Source organism: Stigmatopora nigra, chromosome 18 (assembly GCF_051989575.1).
Source record: "Stigmatopora nigra isolate UIUO_SnigA chromosome 18, RoL_Snig_1.1, whole genome shotgun sequence".
NCBI classification, from domain to species: domain Eukaryota; kingdom Metazoa; phylum Chordata; class Actinopteri; order Syngnathiformes; family Syngnathidae; genus Stigmatopora; species Stigmatopora nigra.
The window spans coordinates 3,816,077-3,837,705 of NC_135525.1; the positions used below are offsets into that span (position 1 = coordinate 3,816,077).

A 21,629-nucleotide genomic window follows, 5' to 3' on the forward strand; every position below is an offset into this window, starting at 1 on the left:
TCCCTTGATGCCCATTACTCATTACAGTACTATCATCATTATGGATCAAGCTGTTGTAGCTAAATAATCTTTCTCTCTCTCTCTCTCTCTCTCTCTCTCTCTCTCTCTCTCTCTCTCTCTCTCTCTCTCTCTCTCTCTCTCTCTCTCTCTCTCCCTCCCTCTCTGCTGTTTCATCACTCTAAATTGCCTCTATGTATGAGCGTGGGCGTGAATGGTTGTCTGCCTCCTTGCGCTCTGTGATTGGCTGGCCACTGATAAACGGGTGTCCCCGCATGGGGTTCATAGTTGGCTTGGATAGGCAAATCTTCCTCCATAACTCCCCAATCACGCAACCCTTGTGATAATAAATGGTTCAGAAAATTACAAAAAACTAAATGACATGGCTTTTATTTTCTGGGTTAAGAAGCAAAGTAATGAACAGTAAACCTGTCACATTGATGCTGCATTCTACTGGCATTCTACTGCATAGAGTAGCACCAATATTACTCATGCCTTTTTCTATCGCATATGCCCACTTCTCTTACTAGTGACTTTGCATAATGGCACCCAGATGGCTCAGAAGTGACTCAGTCAACTGACATTTATGTGCTATTTTGTTTCACAATGATTCCAGGTACATCACTTGGAAGGCCATTGGGGGTACACTGAGCTGCCAACTAAACAACTCCAGCCTTGTGCCAAGGTTAACTAAGCATTTACAGAATTGATTGCAAAGAGATGCTTGACGGTGCTGCGGCAACCAGACAACATTGATCTGAGAATTTGCATTCGGATAAACTGCAGTGCCTTGATAGAAGGCTTCGTGTTAAAGATTTTAATGTGTGTGTGATGTTCTTTTTGAGACAGCACAATAAAACTCATGAAAACATAATAAATCCATAATAGCATTTAGAGATACTGGCATTGGTTTAAGTAGTTGGATTCTTGGAGGTCTTTTTTATATTAGGGCTTTTACTTATAAAAACTGTTGTTTTCCAAAAACCTGCAATATTAAAAAGTTATGGGTCCCAGTAAAAAAAAAAAAATACTAATACCCAATTTCAGGTCATGTCACTTTTCGTAACTTGAATATTTCACATGCAGAAGCGTTTGTAAGTAGACTTACCAACGATCATAAGATACAGACCAAAAAAACTGTTATAAAACACGATATACATCGAGTTTTTTGTAGGTTCTTTGGTCCAAGCAAAACATGGTGGATCACTTAGATAAAACAAGCACTACAACAGAGCAACTTTCCAAATCCTTGTTTCCTCAGCACGCATCACAGATCTATCAAAGTAATGCTCGGCTCTCCAAGGCACTCCCTTAACAACATTGCTGTCCAAAATGCACAACCCTCACATCCCATTAGCACTGCCAAGTGGAGCTGTTGGATTTCTGAAAAGCCCAAGGAAGGTGAAGCTTTTACTGAGATATTAAAGTGTGTATGTGTGAGTCTACATGTTTAAAAGGGGAATGTTATTGTCTGTGTCCCACTCGTTCTTTTGAGAGCCCAGAGACAAGTGTGCCCATGCTCTCTTCTTGCAAAGGAAAGGGAAACCACCAAGGGCTTGACATTTAACAGCTAACAAAAAGTGTTCCGATTTTACCACAGAATGTTCACTACCACAATTGCCTCAGTTTGGAGGGGGCAAAGCCTTTAGCCCCTGGCTAGAAGTTTACATCTCTTGAATGACATCCCAAGCTGATCTGATCTTTTGCAAAAAGAAATTATTTCTATATGGTTCTGCTCCTGTTTATATAAAATCGCATCTATTACTATTATACACTAAATTGGGGCCAATGGCGACTTTATTCAGATATCATTATGTGTTCAAAAGTGGACTCTGTAATCATCAAATGAGCTAGAGATTGCGACGCTCTCCCTGTCTTCCAAGTGCAATACAATCCTACATGAGCCTGTTTCTATCCCCATTTCCAGTAAGTATTACCTTTTAACTCATAACTCACAATCACTCCCAAGACACCACAGGCCAAGTGGTTACTTGACATTGCTATTCCTCTCCATCTTGACAAATGCACTATGATCATCTCAGCAGGGATGGGTAAGGGCACGGGGTTGAGGTGGACCTCATATCAGTTCATTTTGAAATGTGATTCTGGATGAACCCATGTGGTCTAGTGTGACCCTTTGTGTTACAAGGCAATAAGAGATCCATTTTATTGAAGATGAGCTTTATGATGTACTTTAGAGGCAGCATGCTTTGACTGAGTTTTCCCACTGCCTCAAAGGTGCAGCCACTCACTTTTTTGTCCATGCAATAATCTTTCCTGAAACTCAAACAATTTGAGACTGTGATATGGATGTCTGATGTGCCATTATAGGATTCATGTTCTCGCAGCAAATATCCTGTATATTGAGAAAACAAATGATTTCTTCCAACAGTTGATTGACATACCAACTGACTCCATTTGCAGACTGTTGAGAAGCAGACTTCCTTTGAGGGGAGGTGAAGGAATGGTAGAAGATAGAGATAGATATCGTGAGCAAAGATAAGCACAGATTTATCTGATGTCTTCCTAAAATAAAAGAAGTAACATCATCAAAACTGCCTTTATCCATGCCTTCATAAAGCAGACCTCCTCTCCACTGAGTTGAGCGTACATACCATTGCTATTAGGATTTCATGTTGGCTATGCAAAAATACTCCAGTTAAGCAGTCAGAAAACAAAAAGATTATAAATATGATTGTAACAAAGATTCTAAAGCACAAAAAAATGGAATCTGGGTCAGCTGCAGAAGACACAACATTTCATAAATATTTTCATTTGTAATTTTGCACATTTTATTAAGGGTCTTCAAAACTATGCGCAACAAGGACAAAGGAAATTTGAATTGAAAACAAAACTCTATGTTTTGTTTTCCTTCCAAATAGACAAGCCCACATCAGTAGAACACTTGGTAAAACATCACCTTGGGGGCATAACAGTACATACTGTAGATATTTTAAAAACATTTACATCCAGCCAATAACCCTTTCAATTGCTCGTATAGTTAATATCCAATTAGTACTACTGAGTTTACCCTTTTGAATTTGACTATCTTGAGAGAAGGAATGTCCAATTCACAAGGAATCCTGGTCTGTAAGCAAAGGGAGTAATTTCTGCCGCATAATACATGTTGAAATAAAAGAGGAAATGCTTTTGAATAGAGGAAGCAACTTCACTCATGAATTCATGAGTGTAGTCAAAAACTTCAATTGGCAATAAACCTTTTAGAGTGAAAAAGAACTATGGCTTAGACGGTAGACCTGTAATAATGTCATGAGATGACAATAGGCTGTAAGAAGATAGGGATTTTAGCAGTGGTGCATGTATTGTTACACCCCTTGCACAAGACAACATGGCTGAAGCTATACACTTTTTCATTTTCATCACACAGACAGGAGTATTTCATATTAACGATTGGGAGTACGTAAGCAGGAATACCTTACTATATACACTAAAGGTATAAGATGCCTCCAAAGACTCAGAATATTGAATTCCAAATTCAACCAATGATTTTTAATCATATTTATTCATAAGATACATTTGGGCATATTGTATTACGTGATTAGAGGCAACTTAAACCTTTTGACAAAAAATAGCCATCCCTACCATGGTGACTCTGGGACCGGACAGGCCAATGTTTTTCTCCTAGAAAACACAATCAAGCAGTTATCTATTAGATTATTCTTTTCCCGACAGCAAACAGGACATTTCTATCACATCAGATAGCACCAACAGCGAGTCTTTCATAAAAAAAATAAGGGATTGCGCTGAAGAAGAGTGCAAACCTGAAAATGGCTACAGTAGATACATATTTCTACTTAATTTAGATTTACTAGCATTACCCGCAGGAAATTTTTAATTAAATGCATATTGAAAAATTTTACATGCAGAGCTGCCACACGCCAACCATCATATTTCGTAGTGGGTAAAGAGAATTTTCAGATTTTGTGGCACTTTTTCCAACATTTACCAGCAACAAGTACAAAAATGAACCTCAATATTATCTCATTTACTAATGTTTTTGAAATAGTTTCCTTTTTTTAAAAGATTTATTAAAAAATTAAAAGCATGAACATCGCACCAAATATTAATAATATTGGGGAGGATTTTTTTTCAAATGTATATATTGAACATTTTCATTCTTCCCATTTAGGCCTTATCTCCATTCTGTGCTAAAAGTGGAGTTCCACTGCATTTAAATATCTGACTGTATCACACACTCACACACACACAACATGGTTTCAGACAAGCAGTAGTTTGATGCCTCCTTATCAATTAACTATCACAATTTTCACTGCAAGCCCTCCCCATGCAGAGGGGAGGTGTTACCCAGCACTTGATCTTAACAATTTTCCAAAGTAATGATTTTAAAGTTTGTTTTTTTAAAACACTTTGATGTAATTTTATCAGATTTGCTAGCCAATTTGCGTTGAAAATGCCTCGAGCCCCTGTTTTCAAGTAAGTTGAGTTACCGTTTTACTAGAGGCTGAACTTTAGCTGTTGGTGAGTGGGTGTGTCATCGGGAGAGAAAAAAAAACTGGATTTTAGGAGGTCCCCTTAAAACCATAACCCATTGATCTGGTACTTTATCGGTACATAATGGGGTGGGTTGTTGAGAAAAGAAACAAGTGCTGCAAATATGCTGATTAGCACAAATGTATGATCTTCCACATCTGAGGGTTGCTACGAGTATGTGAAATATTCAAATAATGCTTGTCAGCATGGGAATGTTAAAGTACTTTATAAAGTGTTAATGGAAAAAAGGTAAATATATTGGACATTGTTTTTCCTGGGGGTGCTGGAGCCTAACCTAGCTGACTTCTGGGACCACTCCTTTGCCAGGCAGTGTATTGGTGACCAGCCAATTGCAGGGCATAAGGAGCTTTAGTGTGTTCAATCAGCCTACTCTGCATTTTTTTATGGTGTGGGTGGAAACCGGAGTTACCAGAGAAAACCCACGCAAGAGAACATGTAAATTCTACACAGTGAGAAAAATAGGCTCGAACCCTCAACCTCCAAACTGTGCGGTCGACGCCCTAACCACTCGGCTGAAGGACCGTTTTCTCAGTTTTGGGAAAAATGTATCACGTCTTGAATGCCTTTTATTGACAACCACTTTGGAACTATTTTCTTAATAAGGAGCTTGCTTCAGTCAGTCACTTTAAAATGGCGGCTCTAAGAAGTGCATTGTCGACCACTATCATGTCACTATTATTTACTGTATACAAAGCAAGCAATTCTTTCTATCTTAAGTATATAGATTAGATTTGGAATGTTTTTTTCACCAGCAAATATTTCCTTCCATTGATAATCCCAGATTTTACAATTTTCTTTAATGTTGTAGAAAAAAAACAATCCTCGGGTTTTTACAGGATTTCCACATGTAGCAGTCATTTATTTTGACACGCAATTTTCCAGCCAGGCAAAGAGTGGAGATAAATCTAAAAGTGATGGCAGAGGGATGAAATTCATAAAATTCTGACTTCTGAAGCTCGGTTACAAATGGTACACATTTTGTCAGAGACTCCACAATAAACAACAATGATAGTGCCCTTTAATTGAAAAAACACCGGTATAACTGACAACCGCATATATACGATTGTGGCTTGTTGCCTTATCAAGAAGAAATCTGACGCTGCACTATAGCTGTAAGAGCAACAAGGCAGAAGCCTCAATGCATTGCTGCTCATCAATAAGGTTCCCAACAAAATAGAAAAAAATAATTGAGAAACTCAGTCTAACCTAAACATGCTGCAGTATTTCTATGTTCATAAAACCTTCTGTTACAAATATAACGTATCTATTGTATGTGACAGCCGATCTAAGCTCCCATTGTTCCAATCCCTTATGGACACCGTTTCTGCTGACGTGATTAAAATTTACGTGCGCAGCATTGGCTCTAAAATAATCGAAGATAACCGGCATCGATTGGCAGATCTGATGGTTTACACGGTGTTTTTTTTTGTTTTTGTTTTTGACAGTTTCAAACAATCTCAACATGCCAACCTATTTCATGAAAAAACAGGTTATTTTAGAAATACCAAAGGAGATTATGGTTACAAATTATAAGGGTGTCATTAGATTAGATTAGATTAGATTAGATTAGATAAACTTTGATCATCCAGTACTCACAAATTCACTATCACAGTAACAAGAAGATGAGAACACAGACACATTGTGAAAATACATTGTAGACAGAAATAAATAGGTAATAAATATTAGTGTAATATAATAATAGTAGTCATGTTTATATAATAAATATCAGGCAAGATATTCACTGTCGCAGTAGCAAGAAGGTGGGAACACAGACAGACAAAAATACATTGCATACACAAGTAAAGAGGTAATAAATATGATAATAGTAGTAATAGTAATATTATTAATAGTAATATAATAAATATTAGGCATTCTGCATGGTTGTGGTGGTTGGGGTAGTGGTCACCAATCTCTCAAGACTGTTTAAAGAATGTGGATAGCTTGTGATAACATGCATGAATTCCAATTTCTAATATGACATGCTGCTAAATCGATAGTACACAGTGTGTGGATGATGTGTCACTTTAGTGTTGTTTTTTGAGCACCATGATGAAAAGTTTGTTTTCCCAGGAAGACATTTCCTTCCTCGCCCACCTTTTTGATTTTATATAATCAACACCTCACTGAGCGAAGATTTGCCGGCGTTGCACACTTTGTTAATTCCAGTGACATTAGATTAGCATATTAACAAATCAATTGGCACAACAGTGTGAGTCATTCTGTACCTGTGGTAAAATACTGGGTGTTAAAATGTGAGATTTGTTTCACATCCCCAACACTGGGACACACATGCACGTACACACGATTGATCCCCTGCTGGGTGTGTTGGATTGCTATCAGTCCCTGAGAAAGCGGCTTACATAACTACGTCGCCAGCAGCACCATCCCACGTCGCCCTCTATATTAGATGATAACATGAATTTTTGACAATGGTACTTCTCATATGCAGTTTATGAGGGCAAAGACACTTATGAGTTTGAGTGAATGAGGATATTTTTTTCTGGAAAAACATGAAAACAGTGTGCAATATAAATCATAGCAAAACATGATAATCTCGCATTGTGATACATGAAAGCCATTTGTGACGCAATTACCAAAAGCAGAGTACAAAGTCGAATCTTTTTTTTCTTCCTTTCCTTTTTTTTTCTGTAGAAGAAAAGCTTTCTTCATTAACTCTTCATTGCAATGAGTGATCCTCCAAGCGCAGTTAGAGCAGCGTGCATAGGCAGAAGATTATAAGACCGGGTGCAAAAATTCGATAAAGATGGGTGAGTTCTTTTTTAGCGTTCCCAGAGTACTACATGATCAAAGGGGGCTTTAATTCTAAGAATCATATCTCATCTCCGGTGCACAAGCTTGTTATAGAGAATTGTGCTGTAGGACAGAAGGAATTTTAAGATGGGGAAGAACTAAACTCAAAGTACAATGTACTGTACAGTGTACACAAAATTTAAAGTGATGTTTTACAAATATCATTCTTTGGCTTAGTATAATTGGAATTTATCCACACAGTCTACTCACTGGATTTTTGGGCATGTATAAAACATTTAAAAAATGCATTTAGAGCATAACAATTTGCACAGGATTATCCCTTTTCATACACAACTCTATGCTTGTACATGAATACTTCAAAAGGCCTTAGAAAATGACCTTAAAGTTAATATTAGCTGCATGTAAATGTGGCGATTGATTACAATTAATAATAGAACATTGTTTTTGTGCAATCTTTCTATAATTGTTTCAACATGAAGGTGGATCGTTAAAAAATGTTAGCAATATCTAAAGCTGTATGAAGATTTAACAATTATGTGCTGTTTTTTTATTTGGTCAAACCAAACCTAAAATAAATGATACACAGTGGTGTAACGAAAGCCCTGCCTGTTATTGCTATGGCAACCATAGATAGCAATCTTCTATAATTTATTGTCTCTGGATAAGCTGATAGGCCAATCCCCTCATTTCCATTTTCTTTGCTGTTCTTGATCATTAAGGTTGGATGTTGGTTAAAGCAACTTTCACAGGATTTGTTTTTATTTAAAACATTTCCTGTACCTGCTTCTTCAGTTATTTTTTCAATTAAAAAATGCATATTTATTCATTCATTCATTGATTTTCTGAACCGCTTATCCTCAGAAGGATCACGGAGGGTGATGGAGCCTATCTCAGCTGACTTTGTCCAGAGGTGGAAACCCTGGATCGGCGGCCAGCCAATCGCAGGGCACAAGGAGACAGACAGCCATTCACACTAATAACCAGGACCAATTTAGTGTGTCTCACTAGCCCACCATGCGTGTTTTTGGAATGTGCGAGGAAACTGGAGTACCCAGGTAAAAACCCACACAGGCCTGGGGAAACATTCAAAGTTCACACAGGTGGGCGTGACCTTGATTTGAACCCAAGGCCCAGGAACTGTGAAGCCGACACGCGAACCACTCACCCACCAGGCTGTTTATGTATGTTTATCTCAGTCAAAAGTGTTTTACACGTTCAACCTGAAAAGAAAATGAGCCTGAAATAAAAATGGTTCCTTACTGCCACTTTAATTTCTATATTTGCAATTAAATTAATTCTATCAGCCTCAGCAGGGGCTTCACTTGAAGACTTCCCACAGTCTGATAATTCAAAACTCATTAATAATGGAGCCATAACAATAAGGAGAATGTGTGAGTGGACTGACTGTCTTTATGGAGCAATAGGAGGAAGAAATATGAGTATTCCATCAACTGTCACTCATTTGCTAAGATAAAGGTTTCTTTAAATGCAAATAGGGAAAAAAACACAGTTTCAATTAAATTACCATTTAACCAGAGTTTAACAAAGGAAATACAAGTACACTGTGTCATAAGTAGGATTGCCTTCAAATATTGAACTTTATTCCAACACAAAGAAGAAAGTTGAATAAGTTTTTAATTGAAGAAGGACACACACAAAAAGAGTGGTTATCAAGCAGTGCCTTCTGGTGACCTGCCATATTTCCATTTTTTTTTTAATTTTCCATCTAATGTTTTGATGTGCAAATACATGAAATAATGGCTATGTTGTCATTAATGGAAAAAAATCTCAATGGCACGTAATTAATTCTTGACATTATATCCTGATCTACATTATCATAAAAGAGTTTCAACTTGGGCACAAAAGCTTACAAGCTTTGATGCGGTGTGGACAACTTCCTCTACGTTTGAGATGTGTGTGAGACAAATCTGCATATTGATTTAACAAACTCCTGCACCTCTTGATATGTCAGTTATTATGTGGGAACTAGCAGAGCGTATTAGTGTCACCAGCGAAACAGAAGCCCATGGACTTCATTTTCTGTTGTGTTTTAATTGCTTTTGGCACTCTGTGCCATGACTCACGGTGATGAGCTAATGAAGTCATTGAGATTTAGTGAGCAGCCTCTGGCTGCTTATACTTATTCAGTATAGCTTTATTAACATTTCACAAAAGCACCATTGGTCCCCTCGGCGGCAGTGATTAATTTGGTGGCCTACCAGATCAGGTTGGAGGCAGCTTCAGGCTGTGTGAATGTGATGAACCTTCATCGCACCATATGTAGGTGTTAGTACTTTTAAATATCTATACTATATCACTGGAAGGAAATGTATTTCACTATTAGTTTATGTAATTTATATTAAGTTGCTTTATTGCTGATGCTAGTCCTTTTCAGATTAAACCAGTTAGCCATGTTAACTTTAGGGACTGAAGGTTAATCCACTTTAATACAGCCTATTTTAATGAAGTGAAAAGCCAAAAGCTCACAAAAATTCACCCAATTTGACTATTAAAAATGAGCCCAGTATGAGCACAAATTTTATACAACCCCATTGGACTAAATGATGACCTGTTTCACATCAATCACACAAGGTTGTTTTAATTTGGCCTTTTCTTTGTTATAGGTAAAAATTAAATCTATGAATATTCGATATGAAAGCATTATAAAACACCATGGCTTATTATGAATAATTTCCATATGCAAACCGTATTCAATGTAGACCACTTATTCTTTTGAGGAGCATTAAATGTTGAATTCTATTTCACTTAACATGATACAGACTACAGTGCAAGGTGTTTTTTTAAAGGTACAACTATGCCAGAAATACGGCACACATCTGGAAGCAGTGCAACCAGGGAGGAAAGCAATGAAAGCAAGCTAACGGACAATTTGGAATTGTTTAATAAGTATTGATGGACAAAATATAATATATGATTCAGATATTTCTTAGGCCAGCAGAGAAGGCCTTGAAGGCCCTGATGGCCCGCCACTGGTGCAATCCATTTTGACCTTGAAGGAAGAAGTCTACCCTCCCAGGTCAAATGGACTGGATGTCTCGGACAGTTAATGGCAGGCTATTTGTTAAATGAGTGACCTGTAAGTGTTAAAAAAAATGTGTATGAAATAAAATTACGTGTGTATAATCTGACGTTTACCTAACTACCATATAAAAAAATATTGTGCAACACTGCCCAATGAGATTAAGAATTAACACTATGCGGTATAAAGCAGAACCCTTATTCAGAATTGTGTAGATTAGATGGATGACAGATTGCAGAGTAACTTTAACAACACAAACACTGGATTTCTGAAGAATATATGGGAATCCCTTAACTACAATTCCTAAAAAAAATGAGTTACCCATAAACTTCTACTCAATGTCTTCCTTGCAGTAGTGACAAATTCAACCTTTGCCAACCACATTTCTGCTAGTGTGTATGTGAGCCACACATTCGTATCATGTAGGGTAACAAATTGAAAGATGAGTCAAGTGGAAAATAACTGCTGTAGTATATTGTAACTCTGTCTAAACCAGTCAAGCATGTTTTTTTTGTAATTATGCATCAGAGCCGTGCTTCAAATGTTTTCTCAGGGAAACAACTTGAGACGCACAACATGTAAAAGTCAATAGATGAAATGCAATACCGTAGATGTTTGTACATGTTTAATTATTACATTCTATGGCTCCACAGCCAACATATTCCAGCTGATTTTTACAAAGTCATATTTAAAATCGGTATGCATTTCAGTCGAATGAAAGCAAGTAAGGTTGATCGAGGGTGTATAGAGTTGATGCATTTTCCCAGCAATTGCTTTCATTAACCATACCTCACAGCATAGGGTGATTAGTAAACCAGTGGCTGACACCTTTACTTTCGCCAATGTGATGCAGCCATCTCATAGAAGGATCCAGAAACCAGGGATAACACTGATCTCTCATTACTTGCCTCATGCATTGAGCCAAAATAATGGATTAGGCACATTGCTATCAATCAGTTCAAGTGCGTCATATAGCCTAGAAGAACAGGCAGCAGCTGTGCTATTTACTGTATGACAAAGAGCAGGGGACTATGACAATCCCTCATGTCACTGGCAAATTTCAAGGGTATTTTAAGAGATGTATTTGCTGACTTTGAGAGGACCAGTATAGTAGTGGTACTACTGCAATGCCACGTCTTAACATTATTAGGCCCAGGGAGTTGATGTCAGCTGTAAGCCCTCTAAAACACAAAATTATAGCTCCACTGATCATCATACATGATTTTTAGTCCCTCCTCGCACCCATTGGGGCCTGATATTACGCCCCCAGAGCCCTGGGTGGAGCCGTACTGCCAGAGACATAAGACATGTTTTCACAAAATAAGAGCCCACAAAATAGAAACAATATCATTTCAAGGAATGTTACACAAAGTACTTCAGGGTTTAAAATCATTCAGTTCCACCCATCTTCCCACCCTAATTTAAAATCTCAAATTCAGCACATCCTCTCAGTCTCGGTCTGTCACTTATATTCATATTCCTGCGTAACAGCTGAACTAAAGAAGTTGGGTTTGTGCCAAAAATATTCTTGTTCTTTTGTTCAAATTAACAGGGATCCTTCTAACTCACTCATGACTCATAAGGATAAGTTGTGTAAGATCTTTTTAAACAAAATTTAGACACGTTGAGTTTAAAATCTAATTAATCGTACTCTCCCAAAGATCTTCAGATAGAAAATCAAATGCCAAACCTAAAAAAAAAAACCTGTTTGCAAATACTGATACAAACAACGTCAACGCTAGTTAAATGAATGAGTTAAAAGGCCTGACTGAAAACAATGATTTGCCAGCACTGCATATATCCCCTCTCTTGAAACATGGTCTGTTTACTAGTATATTTCCTAGGAGGCATTGCTGACACTGCAAAGCTAATTCCTTCTTGTTTCATTTAATATCTTCTTATTTGCTGTGTCTGCCACACAATCAACTGTGGTGGTGAGAGTGTTACAAGGGAACAATAAAATCTGATTGAGTTTGGATCAAGACCTTGTTTACTTCTCCCTGTAGATTATTTTTAAAATGATCCAAATGAAGTTACCGTCAGGAAATATTTGCTCATTAGCTGTCTTGAACATTAATTTTCTCTTAACAGCTAATCTGGGGTGATTATAAGACCAAAACATGGGCCCAGAATTACAATTTTTACTGCTGAAAGACTAGAACTCACATCAATACTATCAGGTTAATCAAATAAATATTGGCTTGGTCTTTATTTTGTGTTTTTTTAATCAATTTTACTTTAATGCTTCTACAGTACAATCACAGATTTTTAGGTCTCGCACTTCATCTTAACTAATCAAAGTTTAAGGGCAAATGTCACAATTGGTTTTGTTTCATTTTGATTAACATTTAAAAAAAGAGAGAAAATAATCACAGGTTATGTTGTAACAAACATAATCATACATGTACTGTTAAAATAGCAAATGCCATCCTCCACATTTACATAAAAACACTGTTACGCTCATCAAGGAATTTAAAAGATGAATAGTTGAAATGCTATGATTTGTAGATTTAAATTATATTTTGCTTCTTCGTTCTTTGTGTATTTTGACAGAAGAATGGTAGAGACCACTAGGAATGTGGGTTTTACATTGAGGAAAGAAATTGCAGTCTTCTTAATATAGTTCTTAAAAAAGGTCTTCTATTAAACACTTTTACCCTGAACTGATCGACTCTAGTAATTTCCTTTATATTCTCTGGAAGTCTTTGACGTCAAATGAATATAGAGTTAGTGTTATGAAACGGACTGTTTGACCTTTAAAAGTTTTGTTGCAGCTGTGTTCTACTCTATACTACATCATAAAAAACTAGAGAGGTACAATAGTCCTCATAGTGGATGATAGTTCTATTAAGAGCAGCATCAATTAGCATCTCCTTTCTATTCCATAAATATAAATTAGTTAGGACAGGATATGGCATGGTAGGCATTGTATATAATACATTCTAATAAATTATGGCCATCTGAATTAACCTGCTCCATTTAGTATTGAGCTATAAGGACATATCAGTTGTATGTGGGCTTTCCATTTGAGAAAGTACAGACATGCTTGCATTTTATTACACTTCACTTGATATACTGCTTAAGAGTTCCGCACTGTTTAGACTGAACCTGATGCAATATTGATGACTTTGGTCAGGCTGGCAGAGACTTTGCCCTGAGCAGACAGATCAATGCCAAATCCAAGGAATAAAGAGACTGAACTGAATGATTCACATTCACAATGTGTGCTTGAAAAAGACAAAAGGAAGGCATACTATTCTACTATAGTATGAAGTCTGAATATCTCTGATGATACCAAGTATACACTGAGAATGCATTTAAATACTTTGTGTTTGAAAGTATATTTTTTTTGTTATAATAGGCCAGGTTTATGTAGTTGGTAATGAAACTTTGTAACAAAGGGCAAGGCATTGCAATCTTAGCTGAGAATATTTGGATATGATTGTCAGTGCATAAAATATATTTCATACATAAAGAATATGGTAAATACCATTAATCAGTTTGGCATTGTTGTATTCAAATTAAATACGTTGGAGGAACTCTCATTAAATGCTAAAGTTGTCACTGACAGTGTCAGAAAATGCCCATTAGACCAGGAAAGTAGGACATGTTAAGAAGTGTAGAGTTTGAAGTGTAGTCATTCATATTTTTTTCTGTGACTCTTTCATTGTAGATGTAGTCTATAGTAAGCATATCTCAAGTAAACACTGGCAGAAACATTGAATTGAATTAGAGTATAGCTACAGAAACATCCTCAAGCAGAATTCCTGGGGGAAACCATTTAATACTTGCAACAAAGTAGCTGAGGCAGTAAACAAGACTTTTAAATAGAGAGACAGAGAATATATTTGAATCTGCATTCTCAAAGTTCTTTTTTTTAAGGTTCACAGATCTTTCAATTCTGTTTCACAGGCATACGGGACGTCTCCGATATTTTTTTCTTTTTTAAAGTCCTTGTTTTTTGTTTTTATTTTGGTTTTTTTTTTAAGTACAAAGATCTTTCAATTCTTCTTCACAGGCATACGGGACATCTCCAATATTTTTCTCTTTTTTTGCTTGTCTTTGGGGATATCAGGTCCCTCCTCCACTGTCACATCTGTCATCCTAGGCATTCTAGCTGGGGGCCTTCTTTCCATTGTATTCTACCCTTTCTTCTGTCACCAAGCTCTGTCCATCTCAGTGGAGCCCACCCCTTATCTCCTCTATGGTGGCGCTGCAGCACTGTACTGTGCCAAAAGTGAGGTAATTAAGACATAGAAACTGCTCCACTCAACTAGGAAGAACAAAAAAAGCTCATGTCTGTCAGCAGTGGCAAATTGAAGCCAATTTCACCTGATTTCAAAGTTCCTCTAGAAATATGCAATAATTACTTTCAGTACTAATTAGTACTTCCAAAAAAGAATGAAAATTATTATCTTCTCCTAAAAGTTAAACTGCTGTTGATTTTCTATGAAAGCTTTTAAAGTTTGTACATGTATCTATTATTGAAAGCGCCATAAGGATGATAACTTACATTATACATTGTAACAAATGTATTTATCAGGAGACATTGAGCAAAATATCAATGTGATGGACAAAATACTATTTCCGCACATTTTAAACAAAAGACAATGAACAACAATTTTGATCTGTTTGATGAACAATTTGAATTATTATATTCAGCTAATGAAGCTGATAATGGTCAGACAGGTGTGACTCACTTTTTAAAACTTTAATCAAGACAATCTGAGGTTAATTTAGTTTGATCTCAAATTTGCTTACGGAATTAACACATGACCTTATGAATCATTAGCTAAAAAAATTGAATCATTTAATCAAGGTGTAATATCCCAGTTATCTCATGTAAAGACTATTCATTTGTAACAAATCTATTTGAGTGCATTCCTTCCTGAATTAACTAACTCCCTCCAGTCTTCTCACTGGAGAGATAAACTGTGTCTATTGCTGTGTAAAACAATATTTTCCACGATGCAATTAAATTCCCACCCCTTTGAAAACGTCATTGCTGGTCAATTTTGAAGGCAGCTTTCAATTATATGTTAACCTGCTGTCTGGCAACAATGTAGGGGCAATTTGTAGCACCGTACATAATTGAGACAGAGGTGACATTGGCAACAGTGATATAGTTTTCACGCTCACGGAGGGGCTTTAACATGCCAGTTAAGCTCCGCTCAGCACGCCAAGTCTTTCACATCGCTTGATATTTTTCAAATTGTACCCTAATGGCATGCCTGACAAGGTGTTGATTTCTTTCACATTCCTCAAGGTTTTGTGCCCTGTGAACAACAGTGTGAAATGGAAGCTTGAGGAAGCCACCACCTACTCCAGTGACAGACATCCATGGATTTTAGATGTAGTTAAATATATTACGCTTTTGATGAAAATATATTTTAAGGTCTGGTCGGCTAGATTCAGTGAATTGGATTATAGGAGCACACATTCACTAAGAACAACAAATGAAAGGCTTGTCGTCGCAGTTTATCATCTGTGAATGTGGAATTAGCAAATAAATGGGTGCTTAGTAAACAACTGCCCATTGTAAATTGGTAACGATTACAGATTACTACTGCAGCAGGAGTCATTTATCACCTACATCCCCATAAAATCATCTTGACTGGAGATGGAACTAATATTTAAATACCTATCTTCTCTTAAAAGACTCACCCCACACACTCTAAATTAGACCAAATGGCAAGGGAATAAATGTCTAGCCTTATTTAAAAGTTGGACTAAATTTGAAGATAAACCCAATCTACAGATGATTAATTTGAGTTTCATTCCTCTGATTCCTCATTATTAGCAAAGTGCAAGAGGCGGTCATAAACCTTGTGCTCTGAATGGCAAATCCACATTCAAATTCTGCACAGAATACTCAGTTCTTAATACCATTCGGAGAAAGAGTCTATTTTCCCATTTGTTCTGCCACACAATGTCACGATGTGATAATAGTCACGCAGGGTTTGAGGAGGAAGGCGCAAAAGTGACCAAGTTATCTGCCTTTGCCAGTCTGCAAAGTCTAAGCCTCTTACCGGTCCTTCTAAAACACTTAGAGACAAGTTAGTTCTACAAAAATATTTTAAGAATATTTATAAGAAATGATTATTATGACAACGGATTAACATTCAATTTGGTTTTTCAAAATATTAAATATACTTTTGCCAAAAAAATCCTCTTCAAGAATATAAGACACAAGTTTGAGCTTCACCAAACTAAGCTTTATCATTCTATTTTCAGGTTAAATTATTTGATCTGGCAAGTTATCCCAATGGTTCCAATTAAAACTGTATGATTGTAATTAAATTCATCGCCAAATTGTATCCAAACACATTTGATCAAATTACAATTTTTGGTCTTAGCAACTTGTTACAAAATACTTTGTTTAAAAGAATGCCCAACAACACTGTGTACCGGACTTTATACAATGTGCCTGATAGTTTTTTAGGATCTCTTTTGGCTATTCTGGTGATGGTGGGAAATAGTGTAATTCTATTATTTCACAGATTAATGCTGAAAAAATATATTTGAAAGATTTCACAATTGGTGGCAACATGCAAAAAAATCAATTTCCTATTGGCTAACTTCGTTGAATTAAAATAAATAATTAAATAAAATGAGGCCAGTTTGAGACACACAAAAGTTTTTCTCTATTTACTCTTTAAAAGAATGGCACATTTTATTTATCCTGTCATTCAAGTAAACCTAAAGTTGAAAAGCTGTTGAAAGGTTACTACTATATATTACCATTAAACAGCCACTGCTTTAGAGCATATTGGTGATGCTTCAGCTTGGAATTATTCAACAAATCATCTCGCATGCAGCCTCCATTCCAAAATATTAGTGTACAGAAACCTACTGATCAAAGATGATTTGAAAAAGATTAAATGTAAGAAATTATCATGGACAAGCTCCCTGCATTACAGCCGATGCATGAAATACTTTACTGAGCGATGCTAAAATTCCCATGCCTTGCAGCAGGAAGAAATTTGATTGATGGTCCATATTAGAAGCTTTAGACAGACCCCAAATGTCACAGTAGCCTTTCAACGTATTGTCCCCATGTGTCATGCACGCAAAGGGGACTAGTTTCTTTCAATTTTATACAGTGCTTTTGGATCTTTTAAGTAGAATGCCTGGAAGTCAGTTTGCAGATAAGAAGTGGGCGGGTGGCCGCTTACAGGTTACAGTAAACATTCGCTCACTGAACATGAAAGAGATTTTAGAACATATTACATTCTGCCTGTTAGGTATCAATTTAATATCATGTTTCATCAAATGTGTCCTGCGATTGGCTTGCATCCAATTCAGTGTGTACCCAGCCTAATGCCAAAGCTGGAAAAAAACTACTAAGAAATGTTACCAAACTGAAAAACAAATCCCTAGAGACATTAGTGAAATACACAGTGGACTTTTGAATCCTATATGTACATATATTGCATGTTTTTGTTTATCTAGCTGTATCTCATCTCATTTTCAGAACAGATTTATCTTCACTAGTGTCGTGGGGGGCCTGGAGCCTATCCCAGGCATCTATGGGCACCAGGGGGGGCAGCCAATAACATATTCACGCTTAAACTCATGCCTAAAGCCAATTTAGAGTCTTCAACCACCGTAGCATTTTGGGGATTTGGAAACTGGAGTAGTATAAATAGGTATTTCATTCATATTCATATCTTGTGTATAGTAGCTTATCCACACGAAGGTCCTAGGGATGTTGTACTGTATCCCAGCCAACTACAATAGGCAGGGTACATCAGAAATTGAATACCAGCCAATCACAGGGAACATATAGACAAACAACCTTAAATACTCACATGCATACCTATGGAGATTTAGAGGGTCCAATCAGCGTAACATACACATATTAGAAATATGGAAGAAAACCAGAGGACCCAGATAAAATTCACACAAACACAAAGAAAACATGGAAATACCACACAAGAAGGACAGGTGCTTGATCTCAAACTTGTGAGGCAATGTTACGCATTAATATTCTTTTCAATTTCGAGGGTTCAACAAGCCTACCATGCATGTTTTTGGCATGTGGATGGAAACCGGAGGAGCCGGAAAACCCACGCAAGCCCGGGGAGAACATGCAAACTGCACACAGCGAGGACTGACATGGTATCGAACCCTCAACCCAAAATCGGTGAGGACGACACGCTAACCACTCACCCAATGGGCCAACTTTGTTGGAACAATCCTAAGAATTCATTTTAAAAGTTGTAGAAATTTTTGCTGTTACACTTAACTACATTATTAAGTATATCTTATGGGAGAGAGAGATTAACAAATCTGAGTAAATGAGAGGTCAAACATCCCAGATGACCATTGGTGTTCAATCCTCTTTCCTGCTTTTTCTGCTACTTACTTGCTTTATATCATTAAGATATTCTTGGATACTTAGCCATCTCATCCCTTTAAGAAGGACCATTTGTCCGTGCCTCCTGCTTGCTTTCCGATACAGATAACTGCTAATTTCCAAGTGGTCACTGCAGAAGGACAATGATAAGAGCGCTGTCATTTTCTCTGTCTCCCCACACATCTGACATCACTGTAATTGACTGGAGAGTGTCTGGAAGTGCCCTTGTTCCCCAGGATACTCGAGAGGCTTGTCAGGAATTGTGGGGTGACTTGTCATTCAATGACCTCTACATTTGTGCTCTGTTAGCTTTTATAGAGAATGCCGTGAGGCTTGTGTTAATTTTGCAAGGCAAGGAATTTGTCAAATTGAGTTCTCAGCTATAGGACACTAAGGATTCCTTAATGAGCTGTGTGAATAAGGGTGAAACGAAACAGCAAGTACTTTTGTTGGGTGATTGTCAAGGCCCCTTAGTCTATAAACCTGCTTGATATTTTCCACGCTTGATATTTTCGTGCTTACTGAGTAAAAACGGCTGATTCCATCCTTTTAACCTCCATTCTAATTGTTGATCCGCCTTGCATATTCAGTAGCTGTAGCCTAAGAGACGAAACAAGGACAAGACAGTCTTGTCTTTTCCTCAAATTTATCTTTCACAAAACCCGCCTTGATGTCTTTTATCGGCTAATGACTGCCATGGCCCTGGTTTGCTCTCACCAGGACCTTGTTAGCAGTTCCTTATTGGTTATTCCGCATAATGCTGAGTCAGGAGCTCACCTGTGCCACCTCCTCTAAAGCCTGCCATTAATTTTCATAAGCAGGTACAGTGTGACCTACTGCTGTATGCTGTCAATCAAAAACAGCTACAGAGCCATGTGAGCAGATTGCCTTTGATTTTGGTACTTTAAACAGGTTTTTGATGTCTACGATGGAAGCCCTAGTTTTGAAACGGTTTGAAGAAGTTTCAGTCTTTCTGTCTTTCTGAGTATTACACTCTAACCTTTTCAAGAAAATTAGTATGAAACAGAACAACATGGATGCGCAACATATCAAAATACCGAATCCTTTTCGATTCTAAAACTGTGTACCATTTCAGTCCACTACACCATATGTATTTACTATGTATTGTTCCAGCAATATGACATAAGCATCCATTAAATGTTAAACTAAATGTTAACATCATTGTTATAAAATTTTAAATAAAAATAATACGGGAAAAACTGCATTTTAAAAGTATCAATATTGCAAGTGAACGAGAAGGCAATATTAGTAAGTAAAGGAGAATACGGCTACCAAGATGAGGATGCTGATGGTCAGATTAACATCTGTAGTAATACCTTGAGATACGAGCTTAAAGCATTCCAGCTCATGCCAATTCACTTGTAGCTCAAATCAATTTTTCTCATATAAAATAACTAAATACAAATTAATCTGTTCGCACCGTATGAAAAAACTTAAAAATAGGATAATACAATGGAAAATCATGTTTTTAACTGTTGTAATTCACCACCTACACTCACAAAGTAACAAATACCTATACAGTTGTTATGATCTCCAATAAAATGTGACATTATTATGTACTGCACTGTATGGAGTTCTTACCTTTGAGACAGACGGTAGCGGCTAATGGCAGTGTGTGCGACGGAGAAGGAGAAAGGGCAGGAGAGCAATTTAAAGGCAACACGTTCGATTCGCTACACTTTTGTGATACTACATAACATAACATCTCATCTCTTCTCATTTTCCGAACCGCTTTATCCTCACTAGAGCCGGGGGGTGCTGACTTCGGGCCCGAGGCGGGGACAACACCCTGAATGTGTGGCCAGCTGATCGCAGGGCACAAGGAGACGGACAACCATGCACACTCACACCCATACCTAGGAGCAATTTACAGTATCCAAGCAGCCTACTATGGATGTTTTTGGTATATGGGATGAAACCGGAGTACCTAGAGAAAACCCACGCTGGCCCGGGTAGAGCATGCAAACTCAACAAAGGTGGACCTCAAATTAACTTAGATTACTATACATACACACTTAAAAATAAGTTTGAATGTCACCTTGGCGAGACAGCTAAGAAACGCATACACCACTCTCATGTTTTCTATTATTTCATACTGAATATCGATTGTCATCATACGCTTCTTCTTCTCACCATCCTTTATTGCGCTGGCTTGCTTTGGGCTTATTGTTGTTGTTTTTTCAGTTAATTCTGCACTGATTAACGCAAAAAAACATGTAAAAAATGCAACTGTGCGGCTAATGGTCGGAAATGTCTTTACACGAAACGGAAATGTGGTGAGAAAGACATAGCAATGCCTGTTCTCTTTAGCGAAAAACATGAAGATTGAGATGGAAAGTGTGAATCAGGGGGCATCTAATATGGGAGAAATTGCCAAATTCAATGATTTTAAGGCAATTTTAAGGGTGTGGCTGATACGCGGAGATGGCTAATATCCGAGAAAATACGGTAATGGTCATTACGGTACAATAAACACGAAGCTGAATGCTACTGATGATTATACAGAACATGAGCAGCTGAATCCAATACAATAACATGAAAATATTTAATCTGACTTGTCTCATCAAACATTAATGATTAGTTGACTCCTATAAAATCTGTTTGTAGAAGCCTGAGAGGCCAATAGCTTATATCTGAAGTGTGCAAATACTTGGCGTTGTTTCCAATCAACAAGACTGGCAAAAGGAAAAAAATGGGAACATTCAACATAGCAGCTGGGAAGTGGAATGTTTAAGTCCACATTTGCATGCTGGCTGTCAATTTACTCCCAATCTGTGTCCAAGGTAGAAACATTTGATTAATGGAGGCATAAGAGTTGGAAACTAACAACATCCGTCATAAGAATTCTCTCTCCATCAATCTGCGCACACAGCTTTGCTCTTTTTAAACACTCTATAGGGCAGAGAA

General features: G+C 37.2%; 1 protein-coding gene across 12 annotated transcripts in view; it reads right to left on the reverse strand.

Annotated features, from left to right (window-relative positions):
- Positions 1–21,629, reverse strand: part of shisa6b (shisa family member 6b) — a 55,200-nt gene that overhangs the window by 15,771 nt on the left and 17,800 nt on the right. For 4 of the 12 annotated variants that reach the window (XM_077739640.1, XM_077739630.1, XM_077739635.1 and 1 more), the window contains exon 5: positions 3,601–3,639. The exons of 5 other annotated variants lie outside the window; for them this stretch is intronic. In XM_077739640.1, coding sequence (XP_077595766.1) covers positions 3,601–3,639 — 39 coding nt within the window. Of the gene's footprint in view, positions 1–2,402; positions 2,442–3,600; positions 3,640–21,629 lie in introns of all 12 variants that reach the window. 3 more of the 12 variants (XM_077739628.1, XM_077739633.1, XM_077739627.1) reach the window with 1 other exon arrangement.